General features: G+C 48.4%; 1 protein-coding gene across 1 annotated transcript in view; it reads left to right on the plus strand.

Annotated features, from left to right (window-relative positions):
• Positions 1–25,895, plus strand: part of LOC138299639 (long-chain fatty acid transport protein 2-like) — a 645,148-nt gene that overhangs the window by 574,030 nt on the left and 45,223 nt on the right. Inside the window, exon 9 of the mRNA XM_069238086.1 lies at positions 4,768–4,898. Within this exon, the coding sequence (XP_069094187.1) occupies positions 4,768–4,898 (131 nt within the window). The remainder of the gene's footprint in view (positions 1–4,767; positions 4,899–25,895) is intronic.

A 25,895-nucleotide genomic window follows, 5' to 3' on the forward strand; every position in this document is an offset into this window, starting at 1 on the left:
TTGTCATCCATAGGCTTGTAGGCCATGTCCCACTGATTGAGTAGTGGACCCCAAGTGCGCGGCGTAGTGCAGGGGGCTTCTGTGTCTGTCCACTCCACCAACGGTGTCACCTATGCATGCACTCAACATGTCTTTATTTCTCCCCCCCCTTTTTTGTGGTCTTCCTGTTCATGTGTGCATTAGCATCATCAGGCGGAGGAGAAGTGGCATCGGAGCACGAGGGAGCTGCATCCCACATGGCCCTGGAGGGCCATGCAATGGACTCTGAGTACACCAGTGGGACGGAGGGCGAGGGGAGCTCCACAGCGGGGACTCGTGCTGATGTCAGTGACAGCGACTCGTCCTCTGAAGGGAGCTCCCTTGTGGTGGCGGCAACATCCGTGCCCCCCGCAACAACAGGTACAGCCGCCACCCAGCTCACCAGCACCGCCCTCCCAGCAGCCCCTCAGCGTTTGCCCCGTGCCCGCTCACCCAGGAAGGTGGGCATCTCCTTCGCCCCAGGCACCTCAGGCCCTTCCCCTGTCACCCCTGCTGCCCTCAGTGAGGAGGTCATTGACCTCCTGAGGACCATCATTGTTGGGCAGTCTACCCTTTTGAATGCCATCCAGGGTGTAGAAAGGGAGGTGCACCGGAGTAATGCATACTTGGAGGGCATTCATTCTGGTCAGGCTGTCCATCAGCGATCGTTCAACGCTCTGGCCTCAGCACTAATGGCAGCCATTGTCCCTGTCTCTAGCCTCCCCCCTCCAACTTCCTCTACCCAGACCCAATCCCCTGTACCTCTGCCTATCCCAGACACACCATCAGACCAGCCTGCACACACCTCAACACCCAAGGGAAGCTCATCCAGACATAAGCACCACACATCACACAAGCATTCACACAAGCAACATCCACATGCAGACATACCAACAGCCACTGCCTCCTCTGTGTCCCCCTCCTCCTCGTCTACCTCCTCCCTCCCTGTGACGTCTCCACTCACACTTGCATGCACAACATCTTCAGCCACTAAGTCCATCACCAGCACACCCACCAGAACACTCCGCACACGTGCAGTCACCACCCCCACTACCATTTACACGTCCCCTGTGTCCTCTCCCAGTGTGTCTGTCACCCCCTCTTCCAAACCACACAAACGCAGGCAGCCACCCACCCAACAGCCATCCACCTCACGACAGCCTCCAGCCCAAGCACCTGCACCCAAAGACACCAGACTTAAGACTCCTACAACCACATCCTCTTCCTCCACTCCCATACCCACTACACCTACCCGTCCCTCTCTTTCTAAATTGCTTTTCCTTTCCAAACTTGACCTCTTTCCAACAACTCCCCACCCCGTCCATCTCATAAGACTCCAATCAGCACCTCAGCCACCACAAAACCAGGACCTATCAAGACTATTTGCCAAGGACTGTGGAGTCCCCCACCCTCAAGGGCAGCTAGTTCTGCTAGGAGCCAAGGCACGGCCAGCCCACCCCCGGAAAAGCACCCAAAGATTGCCAGTGCCCGGCGCGAGAGGCCAAAGACACCAGGGACCAACATCCCTACCCTGGCTCCAGCAGGAAGTGGGGTGCCACCTGGCACACCGCCAAAGGTGGGAAAGGGCCACAGACGACCAGGGAAGGGTGGGAAGGGCAGCACGCCCGACAAGTCCGGCAGCAGGCCAGCTGCCCAGGAGGGCCCCACCAGCCCCATCCCAGGTGTGCAGGAGGACACCCAGAGGCCCGGTACTGCAGCCCAGGAGGGCCCCGCAAGCCAACAGACAGATGGGCAGGAAGGCCCCGCCAGCCACATGTCAGGTGGCGAGTGACATTCATGCCATGGCCGGATCCGCTGCACTGGACACTCATCTCAAGCACCGCTGAACAGGGCACCGCCGTCTCAAGCACCGCTGAACAGGGCACCGACGTCTCAAGCACCGCTGAACAGGGCCCTTCATCTCAAGCACCGCTGCACTGGGCCCTTCATCTCAAGCACCGCTGCACTGGACCCTTCATCTCAAGCACCGCTGCACTGGGCCCTTCATCTCAAGCACCGCTGCACTGGACCCTTCATCTCAAGCACCGCTGAACAGGGCACCTCCGTCTCAAGCACCGCTGAACAGGGCACCGCCGTCTCAAGCACCGCTGAACAGGGCACCGCCGTCTCAAGCACCGCTGAACAGGGCCCTTCATCTCAAGCACCGCTGCACTGGGCCCTTCATCTCAAGCACCGCTGAACAGGGCACCGCCATCTCAAGCACCACTGAACAGGGCACCGCCGCCCCAAGCACCGCTGAACAGCGCCCTTCATCTCAAGCACCGCTGAACAGGGCACCGCCGTCTCAAGCACCGCTGAACAGGGCACCGCCGTCTCAAGCACCGCTGAACAGGGCCCTTCATCTCAAGCACCGCTGCACTCTGGCCCTTCATCTCAAGCACCGCTGCACTGGGCCCTTCATCTCAAGCACCGCTGAACAGGGCACCTCCATCTCAAGCTCCGCTGAACAGGGCCCTTCATCTCAAGCACCGCTGAACAGGGCACCGCCGTCTCCAGCACCGCTGAACAGGGCCCTTCATCTCAAGCACCGCTGCACTGGGCCCTTCATCTCAAGCACCGCTGGCCCATTGGCAGAAGGGGCAGGCCCTCATCTGTGTCGGGCAGGGCTGCACGAAGCACTCTGGGCACCAGTCCCCCTCCAGAACCAGTGGAGACTGTCATCCACTTGATAGACTATGGCTTTGCACTCCCCAGGATGGCACAGTGGGCAGCCCACCCACTGTAGAGGCTTGTGAGACTGTGGCTTTGCACTCCCCAGGATGCAGCAGTGGGCAAACCACCCACTGTATGGACTTGTGAGACTGTGGCTTTGCACTCCCCAGGATGTGACAGTGGGCAAACCACCCACTGTATGGACTTGAGAGACTGTGGCTTTGCACTCCCCAGGATGGTACAGTGGGCAAACCACCCACTGTATGGACTTGAGAGACTGTGGCTTTGCACTCCCCAGGATGTGACAGTGGGCAAACCACCCACTGTATGGACTTGAGAGACTGTGGCTTTGCACTCCCCAGGATGGAACAGTGGCCATGGAGCCCCCTTGTGGATCTGGCGTTGTGTACTCATGTGGCTGAGGTGCCCCCCCTTCCCTTTCCCCTGAGGTGCCTGTAGTTTTGCTATCTGATGCCCCTGCAGTGGTCTCTCCGTTGGTGTCAGGTATCCTGTGTGGGCTTTGCCCATGTGATTTGGGCCCAGTGGTCCACGGACAATGCCTGCAAAAATTATCGGACTTTTAATATTTATGTATATAATTGTTTTAAATGTGTGATATTTTTATAAGCCAGTAATACAATATATTTGACTGTTTATGATCATTTCCTTTTGTCTTTGCCTTCTTCCGGGGGGCTTGGGGGTTGCAACTGTGATGTATTGCTATGCATTGATGTGTGTGTTGTAGTGGGTGAGGGTGAGGGTGGGGGCGGGTGTGTTGCGTATGTGTGTGCCCGTAATATTTTCTCCTCCCCCCCTCCCCTGTGTCGTAGGTGCAGTACTCACCGTTGTCTTCTGCGCCGGCGTTCGCGCTCCTGGTAGAGGAGCAGGAAGACAATAGCTGGGAGGATGTGTAGTTCGGGTTCCATGCTGTCCAGATTCCTCGTGGGGTGTATGGAGGTGAGCGTTTTCCGTTTGCAATGGCTGTTTCCGCCGTGTTTTTATCGGCGGGGCTACCGCCCCGGAAAAGGTGGCGGATTGGTGGGTTGTGATAGGGTGGGCGGTACATTGTCTCCCGCCTGTCTGTTGGCGGTGACCGCCGCGCTGTTTGTTTGTCCTGCCGTGGCGGTCGGAGTGTTAAAGTGGCGGTCTCTGTTGGCGGTTTCCGCCAGGGTCAGAATTCCATTTTTTTAACCGCCAGCCTGTTGGCGGGTTAGCCGCCGCTTTAACACCGACCACCAGGGTTGGAATGACCCCCTAAGTCATGAAATTGCGGTCCTTCATTTTCTACTGAGAGACTTGTACAATCAGAACAGTCCTTTAACTATGTTTCTCAGTTGCCCTATTAGTTGCTCTCTATTTATTCCCCATAACTAGATCCGTATTACAGCTTCTGGTACAAACCTTTTAGTGAAATAACTTAAAATACACTTTGGCTGAAACTTTTTTAAATAGTTTGTGACTAAAAACCAAAAAAAACAATAAGATTTGACCCTATCCCATTTGTAACTCAGGTATTCCTTTCACCACTATAGCTTCGCCAGAGCCAACACTCTAGGATGTCTATTGCATGGTTCAGGGACTGGCAAGGAATACATGTGAATGTTTTGATGGGTAGGCTGTAATGTTGAAGTAAGAGTAGCAGGAGTAAATATCGTAAGAAGCTGAGGTTGCTGTGACATAACTCGAACCATCAGCCAAGCAGATTTTAAAGAGGTAAATATGCACTTCTTTTTCCATCGGGTCTTAACTGTGTAACTCACAAGTAAATAAAAAGTTACAGCAGGAAGTAGAGTGAAAATAATGGAACAAAGGCCAGAACAAAAGCCCTCAACTATTTGTGGAGTTGCTCAATCCACGTATTTTCCTTTGTATAATCGTTAGAACTGGTTTAAACATTTTATAGGCGCATCCAACAAGTAAACCAGAGCATCAAACAACTTTTCACTGCTGCATTAGTAGTTATCTAAATCACTTAATCTGATTTAAATGCATTGTTGACTCTCAAGTACTAAAATGATAGCATTGTGTAGTGCAATTTTTGGTTCAATAAATGAAAGCCTGTGTTTGGTTTTGTAGGTCACGAGGGGAAAATTGGAATGGCCTCGATACAGCTTAAAGTTGGACAATGCTTTGATGGACAAAAACTCTATGACCACGTTCTTGATTTCCTACCCAGATACGCTGCACCACAATTTATCCGCATTCAGGTAACTGGCCATAGACTCAAACCTCTTCAGGGTAGTCCTTTAACAACTGAAATCCTTAGTTTAAGTGCACTTGAGGACACATCTGGTGTTTCCTGTTGTACAGATTTTGCTTAATGAGCCCACTAAGTTTACATCAATGCCTTCATTTAGAGCCCAGCAATCAGAGCAACAGCTCACTAAGTCAGCAGAGCCTATGTCGTTTTTAGGTCGAGCCTAGACAGCTGCCTGCAAGACCTGTTGGGATGAGTATAGGAATTTGCGCTCACCATAGGTTGAAGGAGGTGTCGTTCTTGTTTTGCTGCCTTCTAACTGCTTTGGTAGCCGATACGTCACTTCCTGTACTTGGCTGAGGAGCACCGGCCAAGTACATTTTAATTACGCCTGGAATGTTCTTCTGTTGGTTGGACGGACTATTTGTTTTGTTTCCTGCCTTTTGTGTTTGTCAGTAAGCACTCATTTTCACGCGCGGTTCGTTTACAGTAAATGCAAGTAGTTGTGTTGTGCGTGTGTTTTGTAAAACTTTTTGTGGCTTTATATAGCATTAAATCAACCCAGGAATGAATCCTCATCAGCTGCTCTCCCCGCACAGTGGGAGAGCCGATACTACAATATTCATTGCACTCAGAGAAACTCACCCCATAATGCTTTGCAGGCATTCATTTTACAAAACATTTTTGGCTATAACTCAGCCTGTAGCGGTCCTAGGGCAATGGGGCCACCACCAAAACATTCAGGACGATGTGCTCTTTAGGCTAGATTAGAGGGGGACCAAAAATCATAACCTCTTCCACCATTTAATGCATATTTAAACTTCTCTCTTATAGTTAGAACTTTTGCTATTACATCTGAGAGGAGTTTGTGGTGTAAGGGCCTTGTTTGTAATGATATTCTGATAGCCTTGCTCTACCTGCAAATGTGTAATGCACTATGCGCTCCAAGGGCAGAAGGATGATAATTGCTCGAAGGCACTACTAACTCAGTAGGCTCCACAGAAACAGCTAGCCATGACCAATGGTATTGCACCTTCTGCTAATTCACAAATACAGTTTATTTCTTGTAAAGATCTAATGTATGCACAGAATCTCACCCCATAATGCTTCGCAGGCATTCCTTTTATAAAATTGTTGGCCATAACTCAGCCTGTGGTGGTCCTAGGGCAATGGGGGCCACCACCAAAACATTCAGAACAGTGTGCTCTTTCCATCCAGGCCATCTTGGGGTCACACTAGATTAGAAGGAGGGGCAAAAATCTAACCTCTTCCAACATTCAATGCATATTTAAACCCTCTTATAGTTGGAACTTTGTTTTTACAGCTGAGAGAAGTTTTTGTTATAAGGACCTTGTTTATAGTAACAATCTGACAGCCCTGCTCGGCTTGCAAATGTGCAATGCACTATACTCTCCAAGGGCTGAAGGATGATAATTGCCCCAAGGCACTAATAACTCAATGGGCTCCACAGTGACATCTAGCCACGACCAGTGGTACTGCACCTTCTGCTAATGCACAAACACAGTGTATGACTGATAAAGGTTTAGTGTATGCACAAACAGTTTATTTCTGATAAAGGTTTAATGTGCATCAAAGCATCACTTGGAACAGTAAAACATTAACAAAATATATTATTGTACTCATATATGTAATTTATTTTATTATTACAATGTACACTCTGTGCAGTATTGGCCTCTTACCACTCTGGATACACCTCTGGGACAATTAACTAAATGTTACATATCATCTCTAAAAACATTACATCCAATACATAGCCCTTATGCGTTACTAATTTCTAACATTGGTGATCAGTGGTGAGGATAGGACTTGTATTTGTGCAGTGACATACAATAGCTACGTGTACACTACCTACCCACAGTTGAAAGTCAACTTGTTTTTTTAAATCTTTTTCTGCAATTACATTTTCTACCTGACATTTTTAACTAAGTCCTCATTCAACATGTCTCTGGCTGGGTCTCAAGCAGGAGGTGAAGTTTTTGACCTATCCAAGCTGGAGACATACACTGTTAACCAGCTGATGGGTTCTGCAAGAGGATGGGAGTACCTACCCGGGGTGCCTCCAGAAAGGAGGGATACCAAAAGGCGCTGAGGGCCTGGGCAGAAGCCCATTCAGATGAGTATGTTGAGGAGGAGGAGCAAGAGGATGGCCCCTCAGAGGATTTTTTGCCAGTAGCGGGGGATGTTACCCCTGAAATTGTGCCCCCTACTAAACCAGGGAGAAGTGCCTCTAGCCATGGCCTGACTGCAGAGGAAAGGAGGGAAGAGAAAGAATTTCAACCCCAAATTGCAAAGTTAAAAATTGAACCTTAACAGGAGGAGAGGAGGGCAGAAAGAGAAGCCAAGCAGGCTGAAGCTGAAAGGGCTTCGGCTCAAAATAAACTTTTGTTGGCTCATGAACTGAGTCTCAAAGAGCTGGGTATCAAGATGAGGCAGTCTGAGTCCAGCACTGATGGTGGCAGCATACATGCAGGACCTGCTGAGGAAAAGAAGGTTTGTATTCACAAAAATGTAGTGCCAAGTTATGTGTTGGGAGATGACATTGATAAGTGGTTGGCTGCTTATGAAATTGCACTAAGGACTCATGGGGTCTCTGAAGAGCAATGGGGGGAGGCCTTGTGGTGATACGTATGTACCAGTAGTGGGGAAGTACACACTCCTTGTATTGGATCCTAGGCTTTACTTGCCAAGTTTGGGCTGACACCTGAGAAATATCGTCAGAGGTTCAGGTACAGCACCAAACTCTCCACACAGAACTGGGTAGACGTTTTTGATTGCTAGGCTGCCCTCTGGATGCATTTTACAATAAATTCCACACTGGCATCAGTGTGCATTTATTGTGCTAAGAAGTTTGATACAAAACTTCCCAGATTTCAGTGTAGTCATTATGGAACTGTGGAGTTTGTGTTTGACAAACTCCCAGACCATATACTGTTTATGGCTACACTGCACTTACAATGTCTAAGGTTTTGCTTAGACACTGTAGGGGCATAATGCTCATGCACACATGCCCTCATCTGTGGTATAGTGCACCCTGCCTTAGGGCTGTAAGTCCTGCTAGAGGGGTAACTTAACTATGCCACAGGCAGTGTGAGGTGGACATGGCACTCTGAGGGGAGTGCCATGTCAACTTAGTCATTTTCTCCCCACCAGCACACACAAGCAGTGAGGCAGTGTGCATGTGCTGAGTGAGGGGCCCCCAGGGTGGCATAAGCCATGCTGCAGCCCTTAGAGACCTTCCCTGGCATCAGGGCCCTTGGTACCACGGGTACCATTTACAAGGGACTTATCTGTGTGCCAGGACGGTGCCATTTGTGGAAACAAAGGTACAGTTTAGGGAAAGAACACTGGTGCTCGGGCCTGGTTAGCAGGGTCCCAGCACACTTTCAATCATAACTGGCATCAACAAAATGCAAAAAGTCAGGGGGTAACCATACCAAGGAGGCATTTCCTTACAAGGTGTCACTAGTATCCCTGGGAGACAAGGAAATTGTGCCAAAGAGCCAACATGCCTGCCAATACTTCCAAGTATAGGCAGTGGGTCACCATTGATGGGCAAAGGGTGGAGGCTCTGCGTGACACAGGAGCCAGTATGACTACTGTCAGGGATCAGCTGGTGTCCACAGAGCAGATCATCCCTAATACATTCCACCAGGTCATAGTTGCTGACAATCGTGAGAGCCACCTACCGGTAGCTCTGGTCCCCTTTGAGTTGAGGGGAGTCTCTGGTACTCTAAAAGTAGCTGTGAGTCCTGCCATGCCTGTAGATTGTCTGTTAGGCAATGATCTTGAGCACACCTCCTGGAAGTCAGTAGAGCTCAGAACCCAGCAAGAGATGTTAGGTTTGCCTGAGTGGGTCTGTATGATCACATGGTCCATGCCTGCACCGGAAGGGAGTCAAGGACGTCTGGAGCCTGGAACAATGGCCCAGACAGCTGCTATGAGGAAGGGCAAAGGGTGCAGGAAACCAGCCCAAGATATTCCCGCAGTGGTTGATAGGGCCGCAGAAGAGGAGGTCCCTGAGCCAACTGGTGAGGATATTGCTGCCCTGGGTAACCTTCCTGAGCTTGCTGGCTGGCAAGTGGTGGGTGGGCCAACCAGGGAGGAATTCTGCAAAACACAGAAGGAGTGCCCCACTCTTGAGGGTCTGAGGCAACAGGCCTCAGCCCAAGCAGCAGGTGAAGCCTCTGGCGATCACCACATATATTGGAAGAATGATCTCTTATACAGTGAGCCTAAGGTACCGGCTGCTGAGGCAACACGTGTGCTGGTGGTCCCCCAGTGTTTCCCCCAGGCCTTCCTACTGGGCCTGGCTCACGACATCCCCCTGGCAGGACTTTTGGGCAAAGACAAGACCTTTGCCAGGCTTGTCACCCACTTTTATTGGCCTCGTATGTGGGTAGCCTAAGATGCTTCCTGTAGGTCCTGCCCAACCTACCAGGCTAGTGGGAAAACAAGGCTCAAGGCCCCCCTGATCTCACTCCCCATCATTGGCACCCCCTTTGAAAGGGTGGGGATCAATGTCCTTGGTCCCTTGGAGCCCAAAACCAACCTAGGCAATAGGTTTATCCTGGTTTTGGTGGACCATGCCACCCGCTATCCAGAGGCAATCTCTCTAAGGACAGTGACTGCACCCATGGTGACCAGAGCTCTGAGGTGGATATTTACCCATGTGGGGTTCCCAAAGGAGGTTTTGTCTGACAGAGGTACAAACTTCATGTCAGCATACATGAAGTCCATGTGGGATGAGTGTGGGGTAACCTACCGGTTTACTACCCCTTACAATCCTCAAACCAATGGGCTTGTTGAAAGATTCAACAAGACCCTGAAAGGCATGATCACTGGCCTGCCTGAGGCCATGAGGCATAAGTGGGGCACCCTCTTGCCATGCCTTCTCTTTGCTTATAGGGAGGTGCCCCAGAAAGGGATGGGGTTCAGCCCCTTTGAACTTCTCTATGGATACCCTGTCAGGGGACCACTAAGCATAGTCCAGGATGGGTGGGAGAAAGCTCCCAAGAAACCTTCCCAGGATGTGGTCAGTTACATGTTGGCCCTCCGTAACCAGACACACTGTTTCTGGAAACAGGCCAAGAGCAGCCTTGAGGCCAGTCAAGAGGTGATGAAGGAGTGGTTTAACCAGAAGGCCACTCTGGTAGAATTCTCACCTGGAGACAAAGTATGGGTGATGGAGCCAGTAGAGCCTAGAGCTCTCCAGGACCGCTGGACTGGCCCATTCGAAGTCAAGGGGCGAAAGGGGGAGGCCACTTACCTAGTGGACCTCAAGACCCCCTAAGGGTTCTCCACCACAACAGATTGAAGCCTAATTTTGAGAGGTCTGACTTCAGTATGCTTCTTGTGAGAGATGAGGGCATGGAGAGGAGAGTGAACCACTCCCAGACCTCTTCTCTGCCAAGGAAGGTGATGGATCAGTGGAGGGTGTTAATCTCTCTGACTCCCTGACTCTAGATCAGAGGGGAGACTGCTACGAGTTGTTGGAGCAGTTCTCTTCCCTGTTCTTCCTCACTACTGGGCTCACACACTTATGTGTCCATGATATTGACACAGGAGTCAGTCCACCTGTAAAGAACAAAATTTACAGGGTGTCAGAGGAAGTGAGGCCCAGCATCAAGGATGAAGTTGCCAAGATGCTGGCTCTTGGGTGATAGGGAAGTCCAGTAGTCCCTTGTCCAGCTAAGTGGTGTTGGTTCCCAAGGCTGCTGCTCCTGGTGCCAAGCCAGAACTCAGGTTCTGCATAGACTACCGGGGTCTCAACTCTCTCACAAAGACAGACGCTCACCCATCCCCCGAGCTGATGAGCTCCTAGACAGGTTAGGCCCTGCCAAGTTCCTTAGAACCTTTGACCTCACTTCAGGTTACTGGCAGATCGCCTTAACTAAAGGGGCTCAAGAGAGATCCACTTTTTTAACTCCTGAGGGTCATTACCAGTTGAGAGTGATGCCCTTTGGATTGAAAATTGCCTCCGCTACCTTCCAGTGGTTGGTTAACAGGGTCCTAGCTGGCAAGCATGCCTTTTGCACAGCCTACCTAGACGACATTGCCATCTACAGTTCCAGCTGGGAGTAACACCTGCTCCACCTCATGGAGGTGCTTCAGGGCCTGCAACAGGCAGGCCTGACCATCAAGGCCAGTAAGTGCCAGATTGGGCAGGGTTCCGTGGTGTACTTGGGACACCTAGTAGGTGGTGGCAAAATGCAGCCTCTCTAGGCCAAGATTGAAACTATCAAGGCCTGGCAACCATCTAGAACACAAACAGAGGTGAGAGCCTTCTTAGGCCTCACAGGATATTACTGCAGATTCGTTAAGGGATGTGGCACCATAGTAGCCCCCTTAACAGAACTGACATCCAAGAAACAACCTAGGTTGGTGAAGTGGACAGAGGCTTGTCCGAAAGACTTTGACTCCCTGAAGGAAGCCATGTGCATGGCCCTCGGAGGGCCATGTGCACGGCCCCCGGCGGGCAACTCGCTGAGGGGCTACTGGGAGGGTGGTGCTGGTACGGGTGTGTCGACTGTGCCAGCAGCTGTGGTGGTCACAGAGGTGTCCAGGGAGCTCCCATTGGAGGAGGTATCTGAGTCTGTGTTGTCACCATCTGTCTCCGCCGTGGTGCTCTCCTCGCCCCCGTCCCACTGGTTCCCTCGGCGTCGGTGGACTCTGCCTCCTGGGTCCTGTAGGATGCAGCTCCCTCTGTCGCCGGTGCCCCTGCTCCTCTGCCAGATGATGCTAATGCACACAAGGACAGGATTACAGAATAAAAAGGGGGGGAGAGACAAAGAAAACACTGGGTCAATGACTGCACCAACACTACAGTTGGCATATACAGACCGTCACACACAGGGATCAGGCCTAAGCACTATGCATTGCACTGTCAGTGATATGGCTAGATGCTAAGGAAAGATGAGGGACACACACCACCAACTGCACCCCTCCTGGTACCCACGAAGCACTGCCTGAAATGGAATGCTAACAAGCTAGATTACCTGCATTTGCTATACACCCATTACCCTAGAGTTGACTCACGCTGCAAAGTCTGGCCTGGCCATAGGGGCACCCACTAACTCACATCCACCACCTGGATCCCACCCCACCTGCACATTTTTTGAATAATATCCACTGTACTTACCCCCTTGTGGCTGCTGTGATTCCTTCAAGCACCCATCCAGCTCTGGGTAGGCCACCGCCAGTATGCGGGCCATCAGAGGGGTCAGGATCCGACGGGCACCCCTTCCTCATTGGGAGGCCATCCCCAGCTGGGCCTCCGCAGTCTTCCATGCCCAGCGTCTCATGCCTTCACATCGTTTCCGACAGTGGGTGCTCCATCTGCCATAGACCCCTAGGGTCCGCACATCCTTGGCGATGGCACGCCATAATCCCTTATTTTGATGGGCGCTGACCTGCAGAGGCAATACAGACAGGAGAACACCATTAAACAAACAGTGCAGCCTGTCACACAAATGGCCTACTATTCCCGTTTCCATCACCGTTGGCACACACATCGCCCGGCGCACACTATGTACACCACCACAAGACATGATGCTTGTACACACATCTCCATGCATCCTTCCCACCTTCATCGTGCCCAATGTGTACTCACCTGTTGGTCTGGAGGCCCATACAGCAGTCCGTACTGGGGTAGGACCCCATCCACAAGTCGCTCCAACTCCTCCGAAGTGAAGGCAGGGGCCCTATCCCCCAGTAACACAGGCCATGGTGGGTTCCAGACACAGGTCACAGCAGCACACGCAGTGTAGGTGTTCTCCTGTTGAAGGTCAGGAAACAAGTGAGGAGTCAGATAGAAAATGGCGATCACGTCTGTGGCGGTATACACCATCACCGTCGGCGCTGATCCCCATTGGCCACTGTACTCCATAGAGCCGTATATTATCCATTGAGGAATTGCACGGCGGTGCAAAACAGCCTTCCGCCACAATGCCCAGCATCTGCAGAATTACCTCACTTCCACCTGTCTCTACATGCAGGACAGGCGGTTGCCATTTCGGGGGGGGGGGTGGAATACAGTCATATCGACATTAACTGCGTCAAAGATTAGATTGGCACATACCTCGCCATAAACACTGTCCCATTACATAAATGCACCATATACACTGAAGTTGTGGCTCCATTTTTCCAATTGTGACAGCCTATTCAGTCTTGTGTCTCTTAGATACCTACCACTGTGAACGAATAGGAGGTGGAGACATACCCCTGTATATACACCCCTTGTGGACTTGGCTACACTGGAGGACAGGCACATTATCCTCACCTGTAGACTGGACAGGGCCACAATCACAGAGCTGTGTGCCCAATTGGAGCCAGACCTTATCTCAACTATCCGTCATCCGACTGGGATCCCCCCTCTTGTGCAAGTGCTATCAGTGCTCCATTTCATGGCAACTGGTTCTTTCCAAGTGATAGTGGGCTTGGCAGCATGAATGTCACAGCCAATGTTCTCAGTTGTGCTGGCAAGAGTCTTGTCTGCCCTGTTGAGACACATGTGCAGTTACATTTCTTTCCCCCAGGTGGAATATTTGGCCACTGTGAAGGCTGTATTCTATGCAATGGGACATATCCCAATATTAATGGGGCGACTGACAGGACACATATTGCGTTTGTCCCCCCGCCAGAATGAACAGGTGTTCAGGAATCGTAGGAGTTTCCACTCACTGAATGTGCAGATGGTGTGCCTGGCGGACCACTACATATCCCACGTCAATGCTAAGTATCCTGGGTCCTGCATGATGCCTTTGTTCTGAGGAATAGCAGCATCCCAAATGTGATGGCCCAACTGTAGAGGCACAGGGTGTGCCTAATAAGGGAGCCTTGGTCCCCACCCACTGTATATTAGTGTATGCCTTCAGGTGTTCCCCTCATAGGATTGTGTGAGGCTCAATGTGGTACCTCAATACTTGCATGTCACTCTGGCTACCCAAATCTATCATGGCTGCTGAACCCTGTTGGAATGCTAGGACAGGGGCTGAGGAAAATTATAATGAGGCGCATGGACGAACCAGACGGATCATTTGAGGACCTTCGGGCTCCTGAAGGCCAGGCTCAGGTGCTTCCATCTGACAGTTGGATCCCTGTGCTATCCACCCGAGAAGGTCTGCCAGATAGTAGTGGCATGCTGCATGTTGCACAACCTGGTCCTCAGATGCCATGTACCTTTTCTGCTGGAGGAGGAGACTGGAGATGCCCCTGTGGCAGCAGTAGACCCTGAGGACAGTGAGGATGAAGAGGCTGAGGATGAAGAAGAGGATAACAGAACATCAGTTATCCATCAATACTTCCAATAACACACAGGTGAGACAGAGCAACTGAACATTCCTATGACTATTGGTGTATTTGGTGTGGCTGCAGCATGGCATTAACTTCGTTTGCATCTCATCTTACTGTCACCTATGGCTTGTCATTTTACAGATGATGGTGATATAACAACTGTGTACTGACGTGCTGACTACAGACAGCTACATATGATTATTTCTATGCTCTCACAGTGTACAGATCATTTGCACATGATATGACTGTTTCCATAAATGTACAATTCCAATACATGAAACACTAGTAGTCAAATTGTGTTTCTTGTAGTGCTAAGAAATTGAGGGGAATGTGCAATGGAATGGGGTGATGATGGAGGAAAGTCCAGGGTATTTTTCCAGTCTGTTTGTAGCACAGACGCAGTGTCCAAGTGGCCATAGGAAGGGGAGCAAAGGCAGTTCAAAGTGGACAAGGTGACAGTGTGGGACACAAGAGGGACAATCAGGAGAGTCTCATTTCCTGGCAGTGGTCTTGGCAAGTGTCTCTGGCTTCTGTCTGGTTCGCAGGGAACATTTGCAGGGTGGTTCACCTTCTGCAGGGGGAGGGCTGCTGGTGACCTGTGGGTCCTGTGGCGGGGCCTCCTGCCCACTAGCTGCAGTAAAAGTGGAGGGCTGGTCAATGGACTGGCTAGTGGTAGGGGCCCGCTAGTCTGCTGTTCCCTTCCTCATGATGTTGGCCATGTCTGCCAGCACCCCTAATATGGAGATCAGGGTGGTGTTAATGGCCTGAAAGTCCTCCCTGATCCCCTGATACTGTCCCTCCTGCAGCCGCCTGTTCTCTTGCATGTTGTCAAGGATCTGGCCCATCATGTCCTCAGTATGTTGGTAGGTTCCCATGACCTCGGAGAGTGCCTCCTGGAGAGTCGGTTTCCTGGTCCTGTCCTCCCCCTGGCGCACAGCAGTCCTCCAAGTGTCCCTGTTCCACTGTGTCTCTGTCCCCTGAACGGTGTGCCCACTGCCACTGACCCCAGGTCCCTGACTGTCTTGGGTATAAATTGTGGACTGGGGTCCCTGTACAGGTGGTCACACTGCTGATTGACGAGTCCTGGGGACAAAGGTGTGGGTACGCTGGATGGGTGCTATGGTGTTGGATACTGATGGGGGATGCTCTGTGGTGGACTGATGGGCCAGGTAGGTCATCCAGATCCTGAAGTCCAGAGTTACTGTCATCACTGGGGGCATCTTCTGTTGGGGGACTGGATAGTCGTGGCACCTTCTCTCCACTGAGATTGGCTGGGGTACCTGTGAGGATGTAAGTGATTTATTATGCTTCATGTCTGTGACATATTGTACATCCCTGGCTTCCCCTCTATCATTGGTGTTGCCCTGCCACCTTTGAAATGTGTATGGTAATGTATTGTGGGATTGTTAGTTTCCATATGCTGTGCATGCTTTAGTGATTGGTGTCCATGCAAGGCTGAGAGGGCTGTCCATGCATTGGTATAGCATGCAGGGCTTGGTATTGGGTTATTCATATGTGTAGGTGCAGTATGTGGGATGTGGTGGAGTGTTGGGAGTGAGGGTGAGGTTGTGAGATGGTATGCAGGTATGGGGGGGTGATAAGTGGTAAATATTGATTTATCAGTGTCCAGTCCTCTGGCAACACCAGGGAGTCCCTCAGGATGCAGTAATGCCAAGACTTGCTCCTCCCATGCTGTGTGCTGTGGGGTAGGAGGCTGGGGTCCACCGCCAGTCCTCTGTATGGCGAGCTGGTGCCTTGCTGCTTTGGAACGTTCCTTCCCCCATAGGTCATTCCACCTCTTCCCGATGTCGTCCTTTGTTCTTGAGTGCTGTCCCACGTGTTCACTCCGTCCACGATTCTCCCCCATAGCTTCATCTTCCTTGCAATGGATATCTGCCGTACCTGTGCTCCAAAGAGCTGTGGCTCTACCCTGACAATTCTCTCCACCATGACCCTTAACTTCTCATCAGTGAAACGGCGGTGCCTTTGTGGGGACATGGGTGTTGTGTGGTGTATGTTGGTGAGAGTGTGTTGAGTAATGTCGTGGGGTTTGTGATGTGGGGTGCGTGAGGGATGTATGGGTGTAAATGGTGTGTGTGTCTAGTTGTCACAGTGGTCTTGGTGTCAGTCTGGTGGCAATAATTTGTATTCGTAAAGTGTTGTGTGTAATGTGTGTGTGTGTTTTATAGTGCTTTGGGTGTGTGGGCGTGGTTGGTGTATGAGTGTCAGGTGTGTGTTTTTAGTATTGGCCAATGTGGTGTTGTTTTGCATGTTGCTGTCCATTCTGACAGCTGCGGTATGCACCGCCAGTGGTTTACCTCCATTGAATGTATGCTGTGGTGATTTCGTGGGTCATAATGTGGTGGGGGTTGTTTTGTTGGCGTAACGGTATGGGTAATAGGGATCTCCACTTTTCCACTGACCTTTGGGCTAGCGGATTTGTGTATGTGGCTGTATTCTGTCCTATTGGTGCGTGTGTGTGTCATATTATGGCTAACAGATATTCGTCACTGTGGCGGTATGTTGGCGGCTGTCACCGCAGCGGTATTTACTGCCAATGGCATAATGAGGGCCAAAGTCTTGCAACTTAAGATGCATGCAGCATTTCACCACAGCAATCTTTTATAGCATGCAACAGTTCTTTAATTCTCTCTGGTGAACCAGAAGAGGTCATGAAACCTCTCTGTGACCACAACTGGCCAAAGTCATGGACTATTCGAAATCCATACTGGCTATCCGCATAGATGGTAACTTTTAGCTGAGCAGAAACATGGCAAGCTCTAGTAAGGGCTATCAGTTCTGCTCCTTGTGCAGAATATACTCCCCAAAGCAAAGATGCTTTCAGGATACCAGAAATTGTGCACATGGCATATCCTGCTCTCAGTGTCCCTCTATTGTCCCTCAAACACGAGCCATCAACAAAGACAAGTTGGTCACTTTCTTCTAATCGAGTGTCTCTCATATCAGGTCTCGATTTCGTGCACAAGTCAGTTACTTGAAGACAATCATGCTCGATGTCTTCCAACTTTTCAATTTCAACAATTTCATTTGGAAGTAAAGTTGCCGGGTTCAGCACTGTATATCTTTTCAAGGACAAAATTGGTGAGCCTAGAATACTCGTCTCATATCTGGTCAATCTTGCACCTGATAGGTATTGAGTTTTCGTCTTCGTGAGTAGGATTTCAATAGAATGAGGGATCGTAATAGTTAAGGAATGTCCCATCACAATGCCTTCACACTGTGTGAGGCTCTGTCCAACCGCTGCAACTGCAAGCAAACAGCCTGGAAAAGCTGCTGCGACGGGGTCCAAAGTAGCTGAAAAAATACTACTCGCCAGTTTACACCTGTATGGACCTGCGTCAAAACAGACAAAGAGCATGCATCACGCTCATGATAGAACAATGTGAAAGGCCTAGTATAGTCAGGCATTCCCAAAGCCGGAGTTTTGCACAGACTCTCTCTCAATTCAGAACATGCTTTCATGCAAGCCTGATCTAACACTATTGGATCATGACTTCCTTGTGGGTCAGCTTATTCAATGGCTTGGAAATGACTGAAACATTTGGAATCCATTGGTGGCAGTAGCCTAACATCCCTAGAAACATCCTGACATCTCTCTGAGTGGCTGGGGGACTCATCTGCAATATTGTTGTGACCCTTTCTCGAGATATTTTCCTTGGTTCCTTCTCAATCTGGTGACCCAAGTATTTCACCTCTTTCTGACAGTATTGCACCTAAAGTGGTGACACTTTATGACCATTCTTTCCCAAATGGTTCAGCAAGGCAATTGTGCCATACTTGCACTTGTCCCTTATTTTGGACGCAATCAGCAAGTCATCAATGTACTGTACCAAGGTCGACTGGAAAGGCAGTTCCAGTGACTCCAAATTATTTTTTAAGATCTGTTTGAATATGTAAGGTGACTCTGAAAACCTTGAGGAATTCGACACCAACAGTAAACTCAGTCCAAAAATTTGAAACAAAAGAGAAATTGGCTGTCCTCATGAAGAGGCACGGAAAAGAAGGCTTGTGATAAGTCAATGACAGTGAATCACTCAGCATCACATGGGATTTGAAACATTATCACAGCTAGACTTGCCACCATGGGGCAACATTTGATCACAATATCATTTATTTTTCTCAAATCCTGGACAATTCGAACTTTCCCACAGGGCTTTTCTAATCCCATTACCAGTGAATTACATGGACTGCTCAACATTTCTTTTAAAACGCCTTGGTTTACAAATTCCGCAATTATCTGGACAAACTCTATAAGGACATCTTATGGCATGTGGTACTGGGGGATCTGAGAGAAAATAGCGTTCGGCTTCACAGAAACTTTAACTGGCTCAACTCCCCTTATCAGACTTATCTCCTTCCCTGTGAGATCCCACACGTTCTCTTTAACTGTTTCCTGTAAAACAGGATGAAGCTCCTTCACTGTGAACACTGGAAAAAATCAATCAGAGGGTATTCCTCATTTGTGGTTTCATACTCTATCTCTAGAGTTGGACCATCTTCATCATCGTTATTTGATTGTATCTCGATTCCATCATTTGCGCAAGTAACCAAGCACCTAGTTTTACACAGCAAGTCTCTCACCAGTAGGGATACAAGGCTTGAATCACAGACTAGGAAACTGGAAGTTGCCAATCTTAACCTGTACTGGATCTGTATTGGGTTGGTCAAATACTGATTTGCAACTCCTACAATCTGGACTGTCTTTCCTGAAAAGGGCAAATTTGGGACTTCAGCACTTCTTACTGTAGAGCGTGTAGATCCTGTGTCAACCAAGAAGGAAACTCTGTGACCCATGACTTCCTTTCACATAGCGACCTTTCTGATCTACTTCTAAGAAAGCTGCAAGCACACACTCCTCCTCATCCAAACTCTCACTCACCCAATCATTGTTTATTCCAATCTCACTGTGTAAACGGAATTGGTGTACTGCGTTATTACTATGGTTGGACCTGTGACCTGCTTAGGAAGCATCTATTCTCTGGCAGTCAGTGTTTGAAGGGGAAATTCTCATATACAGGAATTCAGTCACCTTACAGTAATATTTCATTACCTCAGGAGACGGCGCACCTGTAACCTGATCTCTCTCTGGTTCTTTTGTCAGCCAGTCTATACTCCTCTGACACTCCATCCACAGATCAGCTGAAACCACTATCTCTAATAGAGTGTTCATGTCCTCCCACAGCCACTTTGCAAGTTTCACAAACCTGTCTGTCTGCTGGTACCATTCTACTGGCTTCTCTCTCAATCTGGGATAATCTTTTGTTAAGGATAGAAAGTCACTTCTGCTCCAAGGGACATGAACAAAAATTCTGTCTGGGAATCTCTGTCATTGGCAAAAGGTTTACTGGATCCTTGTCCTCCTGAACATTTACAGTCATCTCCGCAGAATCCCTTTTTCTTTTATCTCTCTTCTTTACCCATCGCCTTCTCATTTGTCTAATGATCCCCAGGTCTGGGCACTTTGAAGTAACTCCCTAAGGTGTGCCTTCATTCCGGCAGGTCTCATGTGTTCAGAATCTTTAGCCTCAAAGTCTAACCTGTAACTCCTTTTCAAATGCTTCTTTTTTTCTATTTCTATGCCATATTTCTCTGCCAGGTCTGCAAGCTTTTGATGCACCTTGCTCATTCCCCTTGTAATCTTTGGGCACAGATATCTCAACTCTGCTTCTGTGTAGGACTCTAACCTGTTCACACTCATAGTTCCCTCAATGAGCTCACCCGCTTCCATTCCTAGTGTAGTGTAGTTCAAGTACTCCTCTCCCTTAGGAGCACTCTCAGGGGTATTCAGCTTGTCTAGCCATTCAAATTGCTGAGCAGTCAAACCTTGCAATGAAATGTTACTGGCCTGAACAGGTGGTACCTGTTGCAAAACTGCACTCGGTGACTGCGGTGTCAGTAACTTCACGCTCTGACTAATGTTTGACCCTATCACAGTTTCTGGGCGGAACTCCTAATAGGCGAAGGTCTAGCAATGACCTAGATCAGTCAAAGGTCTGTCCCACAGGAGAGCCTACTCGGATATTCTCATTACGTCCTCCCCTCATTGAATTCTGACTTAGGACTCCCTGTCTATTCACACCATTTTTCTTGCAAACAAAGGCACAATCAGAACTATGATAACAGGTACAGATACAGCATCAGGGCTTGTTCTAGCACCTAGGTTCTGTGGTTGAGTAGCTCCCATATTTTGGCTCATCAGTATAGACATATCTGTCTGGGTCCCTGTTATCAGAGTATATCTCAGCAATGTTTGTGCCTGAGCTTGAGGCAGTAAAAATGGAGTTGGCTCTGTCTGAACCAATGTCGGTCTCGGGAAAACCTGTCCTGTAGGTATAATTATGTTTGTGGCAGTTTCCACAATGGGTACATCAGGGTAAATTCTGTGGACATTTGGCTATGGCACCTGAGTTTGTACCACTGGTGTAGTAGGTGCATTAAGACTACTCTGCATCGGACTCTGTGTTGGGCTAGGATTCACCTGCACCGGACTCGGTGCCACATCAACCTGTGTCGGAGCTGAAGGATCAGCACTGGTACTCGGACCACTCACATGTGCTGCATATGGTGGTGGACGATTTCTCAATAACTGCAAAATAAACTCATCATCGTCTGGCTCTTCCTTCACTGTCATAGATTTTGTAGCCTCCCTATTCTCTGAAGTGCTTCTGTCAGTCGTTCTGGTAGCTTTCCTCCCTTCTCTCTCGCTGTCTTGTGTAACAACTTAATCCCCTGTAAAGTCTTGGTTCTCCAGAACTTCATTGTCCCATCTAGCCTCCGCTAGTGTCTTTTCTGCCTTTCTCACTCTCCTCTCAAATTTTTGTTACTGCTGCTGTCTGTCTGCTAACTCCCAGATCGCTAATGCCTCACACTGTGCTGGTCTTGGAGGGGGTTTCAAATCATACAGCACCCTCCTCAGATTCTCTAAACTCCTCAAATTGAATGTTCTGTTAGCAGGAAACACTAAGGTCCCATCCTTCTCTGTCACTTTGCACCCTTGCTTTAGCCAAAGACATGGGGGAGAGCCCTTTTCTTCGAATACAATGAAAGTTGGTGTACCTTCTGATAGTGCTATATCCCCTATACTTGTTGTAATGTGCATACCTCCCCTTAACACACTCTTTAAAGCTTTGAAAAATTACATTTTTTTGACATTTTTGTTATTGAAATCAAATCAGGAAGTGACTTTTAATCCCAGAATTCTCTTCACCCACCTTCTCAACCAATTGTGCTTCACGGATGGCTGCCAATCCGTGTGCGACCTTCCTCACTAACCGACCTATCCCTTTGCGGCTCCAATGACGTCACACTCACACTTACTGCGGCTGACAAAGTCTTGCGGCTTGTCTTCCTAATCTCAGATTCACATGAAACTACTGCAGAATATTGTGAACACTAAACAAAATCGAAACCCAATTTGCCAGTTTACTAAAGGTAAGGTAACACAATCGCTTCAGAAACGTTACGGATTTTTCAATGACGGCGTTTCCTTCCAGCAGCTACTCCATCTTTCTCAGTTTCCCTGATTCGCAAGCCAAATTTGAACCACAAAATTCAGTCTCAACTGATCAGTGGGTCTGTCCTGGTGCACATAGGACTCGCCAGATCTCAGTAAAAAAAATAATTTCACTCGCTTTGACTCACACTCTGACTTGTTGACCACGCCCGATCGACCTATTAAACCAGACAAATTACAACAAAAAACAAGTGTCTCATACACTTTTTCAAAATTCTCCGGAGTCTTAGGCCATGCAGGGTCCGTACATCAACAACCACGTGGCCAATTTTAGAGCACAAAGCACCACACACATGTGAGGTTCGACGACTTCCCTACTCGCACACTTTGGAGTGCGCACACTCCTTCTACAACTTCATTTGGAGGACACAAACTCCCTAAAGCCTCAGAGACATCACAATTTACCTGCGATTTGCATAAGCTGTGAAAGCGCTAAACCTATTTCATTCACACTAGTACTAATTAGCCAAGAACATCCTCAAACAACCACTGGCAAGCTCCAAGATTCTGGGAAAGTCACCTTAGGACTTAGAGGCGCATTTTCTCTCCAATCTATATCACTGAAAAAATAAATCCAAATCTCAGTGATGATGGGCTCTCAAAAGACAAGACCATCAAGCTGCTACCATTTCTGGGGGCACCTATTATTTCTCACTTATAATATCTGGAATCCAATACTCTACTACCTCTCTTTCTGGGCTCTTATGGAGACAAACCATCAATCTCTGCTACTGTCAGAAATGGGGTCTTTGGTTGGCAGTCAGGTTACCCCCTGTCCAAGCAAGGATCCTCACTCTAGTCAGGGTAAAAGAGAATCACCCTCAGCTAACCACTGCTTACCCCCTTGGTAGCTTGGCACGAGCAGTAGGCTTAACTTCAGAGTGCTAGGTGTAAAATATTTGTATCAACACACACTAACTCTGTTAGCATGAAAATGTACCTTGGGTGCATCAAAAATAACCCTGCACGGGCGAGTGTGTGTCAACAAGGGCTTGTGATGCATCGATTTCACTCATGAGTGAGACCTTGCATCATTTCTCCTTTAGTCGGGTCGGGCGCGTCGTATCTTCTCTCCGCAGGAAAATGATGCGTTGATCCGGTCAGCACTGTTGGGTCCGGGCAGGCCTTGCGTTGTTTTTACACAGCCAGCAGTACTTGTGTCGGAAATCCAGCCACATGATGATCCGAAAACCACGCAGCACGGGTTGCGATCTCACCAGGCTCCGTCAGCGATGTTGCACGTCGTTTCTCCAGCTCCGTGCATTGATTCTTCGGTTGCGTTACAGGCGAGTGCCTATTTTCAGCCACGAAGCCAGCAACGCGTCGATTTCGCAGATCGGAGTTGTGTCGGCATTCTGTGCGTGGATTTCTTCTTCTTATGCTGCTAGCTTCTCCTTTCACGGTCCAAAGAACTGGATGGGCACCACGGGGCAGAGTAGGAGTCTCTCCAGAGACTCCAGGTGCTGGCAGAGAAAAGTCTTTGCTGTCCCTGAGACCTCAAACAAAAGGAGGCAAGCTCTAAATCAAGCCCTTGGAGATCTTTACAAGATGGAAAGCACACAAACTCCAGTCTTTGCCCTCTTACTCTGGCAGAAGCAGCAACTGCAGGATAGCTCCACAAAGCACAGTCACAGGCAGGACAGCTCTTCTTCCTCAGCTCTTCAGCTCTTCTCCAGGCAGAGGTTCCTCTTGGTTTCCAGAAGTGTTCTAAAGTCTGTGGTTTTGGGTGCCCTTCTTATACCCATATTGCCCTTTGAAGTAGGCTTACTTCAAAGCAAAGTCTCTCTTGTTTGTGAAATCCTGCCTTGCCCAGGCCGGGCCCCAGACACACACCAGGGGGTCGGAGACTGCATTGTGTGAAGGCAGGCACAGCCCATTCAGGTGTGAGTGATCACTCCTCCCCTCCCTCCTAGCACAGATGGCTCATCAGGAAATGCAGACTACACCACAGCTCCCTTTGTGTCACTGTCTAGTGAGAGGTGCAACCAGCCCAACTGTCAAACTGACCCAGACAGGGAATCCACAAACAGGCAGAGTCAAAGAAATGGTTTGAGCAAGAAAATGCCCACTTTCCAAAAGTGGCATTTTCAACCACACACACAATCTTAAAATCAACTTTACTAAAAGGTGTATTTTTAAATGTTAAGTTCAGTGACCCCAAACTCCACATATCTATCCGCTCCCAAAGGCAATCTACACTTTAATCATATTTAAAGGTAGCCCCCATGTTAACCTATGAGAGGGACAGGCCTTGCAACAGTGAAAAATGAATTTAGCATTATTTCACTGTCAGGACATATAAAACACATTAGCATATGTCCTACCTTAAACATACACTGCACCCTACCCTTGGGGCTACCTAGGGCCTACCTCAGGGGTGTCTTACATGTAAGAAAGGGGAAGGTTTAGGCCTGGCAAGAGGGTACACTTGCCAAGTCGAATTTACAGTTAAAACTGCAGACACTGCAGTGGCAGGTCTGAGATATGAATACAGAGCTACTTATGTGGGTGGCAAAACCAGTGCGGCAGGCCCACTAGTAGCATTTGATTTACAGGCCCTGGGCACTTCCAGTGCACTCTACTAGGGACTTACTAGTAAATCAAATATGCCAATCATGGATAAACCAAACAACCATACAATCTACACAGAGAGCATATGGGCTTTAGCACTAGTTAGCAGTGGTAGAGTGCTCAGAGTTCAAAAGCCAACAGCAACAGGTCAGAAAAATAGGAGGCAGGAGGCAAAAAGATTGGGGATGCCCCTGCATAAACTCAAAAGTCTAACAGCTACCATCTCTGTTAGCACATCTGATCTTATTAAGTAAACTTACAAGGGGACGCAAATAGGTGGATGAACCTTTTGACTGTGCTTAAGATGTTCCCACCATATATCTAGTACATGCAGATCAATAATCAATACTTAATCATCAACATCAAAAATTAATGACAATCAATAACATTAGTAATCAATAGGAGTAAGTAATTGTCATACACCATGACCTTACAGTCATGAATAACCACACCTTGTAAAATGTAAAAGTTAGAATATTTATTTATGTAGTTTAATCTCAGAATCAATTGATAAACATATAGAAACTACACTGGCTGACCAAAGCAACAAAAGAATCACAATCTAATCAAAGCTTAAACTAATACACATTGTAAAATAACAGTGCAAATTAATACTAAGAACAACTGGGCAAACGATATTACATGCATTCAGATTCAGCAAGAAAAGACATCAGCTGTTATTACATATAGCAAACTTCATCAGTGAGCTCCCTTACTAACATCAGATTATAATTAGCATGTTGGGCTTCATGCAAAGCAATTTAGTCAACACAAATTTGGAAAAACATCTAACTATGGCTCTATCAAAATAGCGGTTGGCACCTAGAAACAAAAGCAAATAGACATAGCAAACAACATCAGAGTCAGTATACCTATCCTCAGTTTGAATCAGCAAGCTGTGACAGTCTTTGTCTTCAGGACATCAGTCTGGTCAGCAAGGCATCAGGATTCAGCATCAAAGTTCAGAAATGGCAAAGTCTTTAAGCAATAAAGTTAAGCATGTCTCTTCACAAGACGGAAAATGGGCTGTTTCCTCTATGTGTAGTCCGGCTAAGTTAGATTTCCTAAAACTACTTCCCAAGTCCCTATTGGTCAAGGGATTGCATGTTCATACTTTGTCCAATAAAACTAAGACTGCAAATCTACAGTTCTACAACTACACGGTTCACATGTTGATGATTGGCTCCTTTCGTACTGTTCTCATCATCCGGCTCATCAGGTAACAATTTTGTTGCAGCTTATACTCCAATCAGAGTCTCCATTGTCTTCTCTTGAGAAAGTCAGTCTTACACACATTACATAAAACACTGTTGCATTAGCAAGTACAGCATCTTCTAGCACGCAGTACTCATGAGAAAGACTTTTATCTATGAGCACATTAGGTCAACCCAGTGTTAAATCACAATTTAATTCTTTAAGCAGACATTTTATTAAACGCCTAAGAAATGCAGCTTGACATGAGGCCGTGCAACTAGGCCAAGTCCTCCTCTAAATTAAGTCTTACAATTAATAAAGCTAAGACATAATACACAACCCTTAAAATGACATATTACTACATTAATCAAACATAAGCTTCCTATTAATAAGCCA

This window comes from Pleurodeles waltl, chromosome 6, assembly GCF_031143425.1.
Source record: "Pleurodeles waltl isolate 20211129_DDA chromosome 6, aPleWal1.hap1.20221129, whole genome shotgun sequence".
NCBI classification, from domain to species: Eukaryota; Metazoa; Chordata; class Amphibia; order Caudata; family Salamandridae; genus Pleurodeles; species Pleurodeles waltl.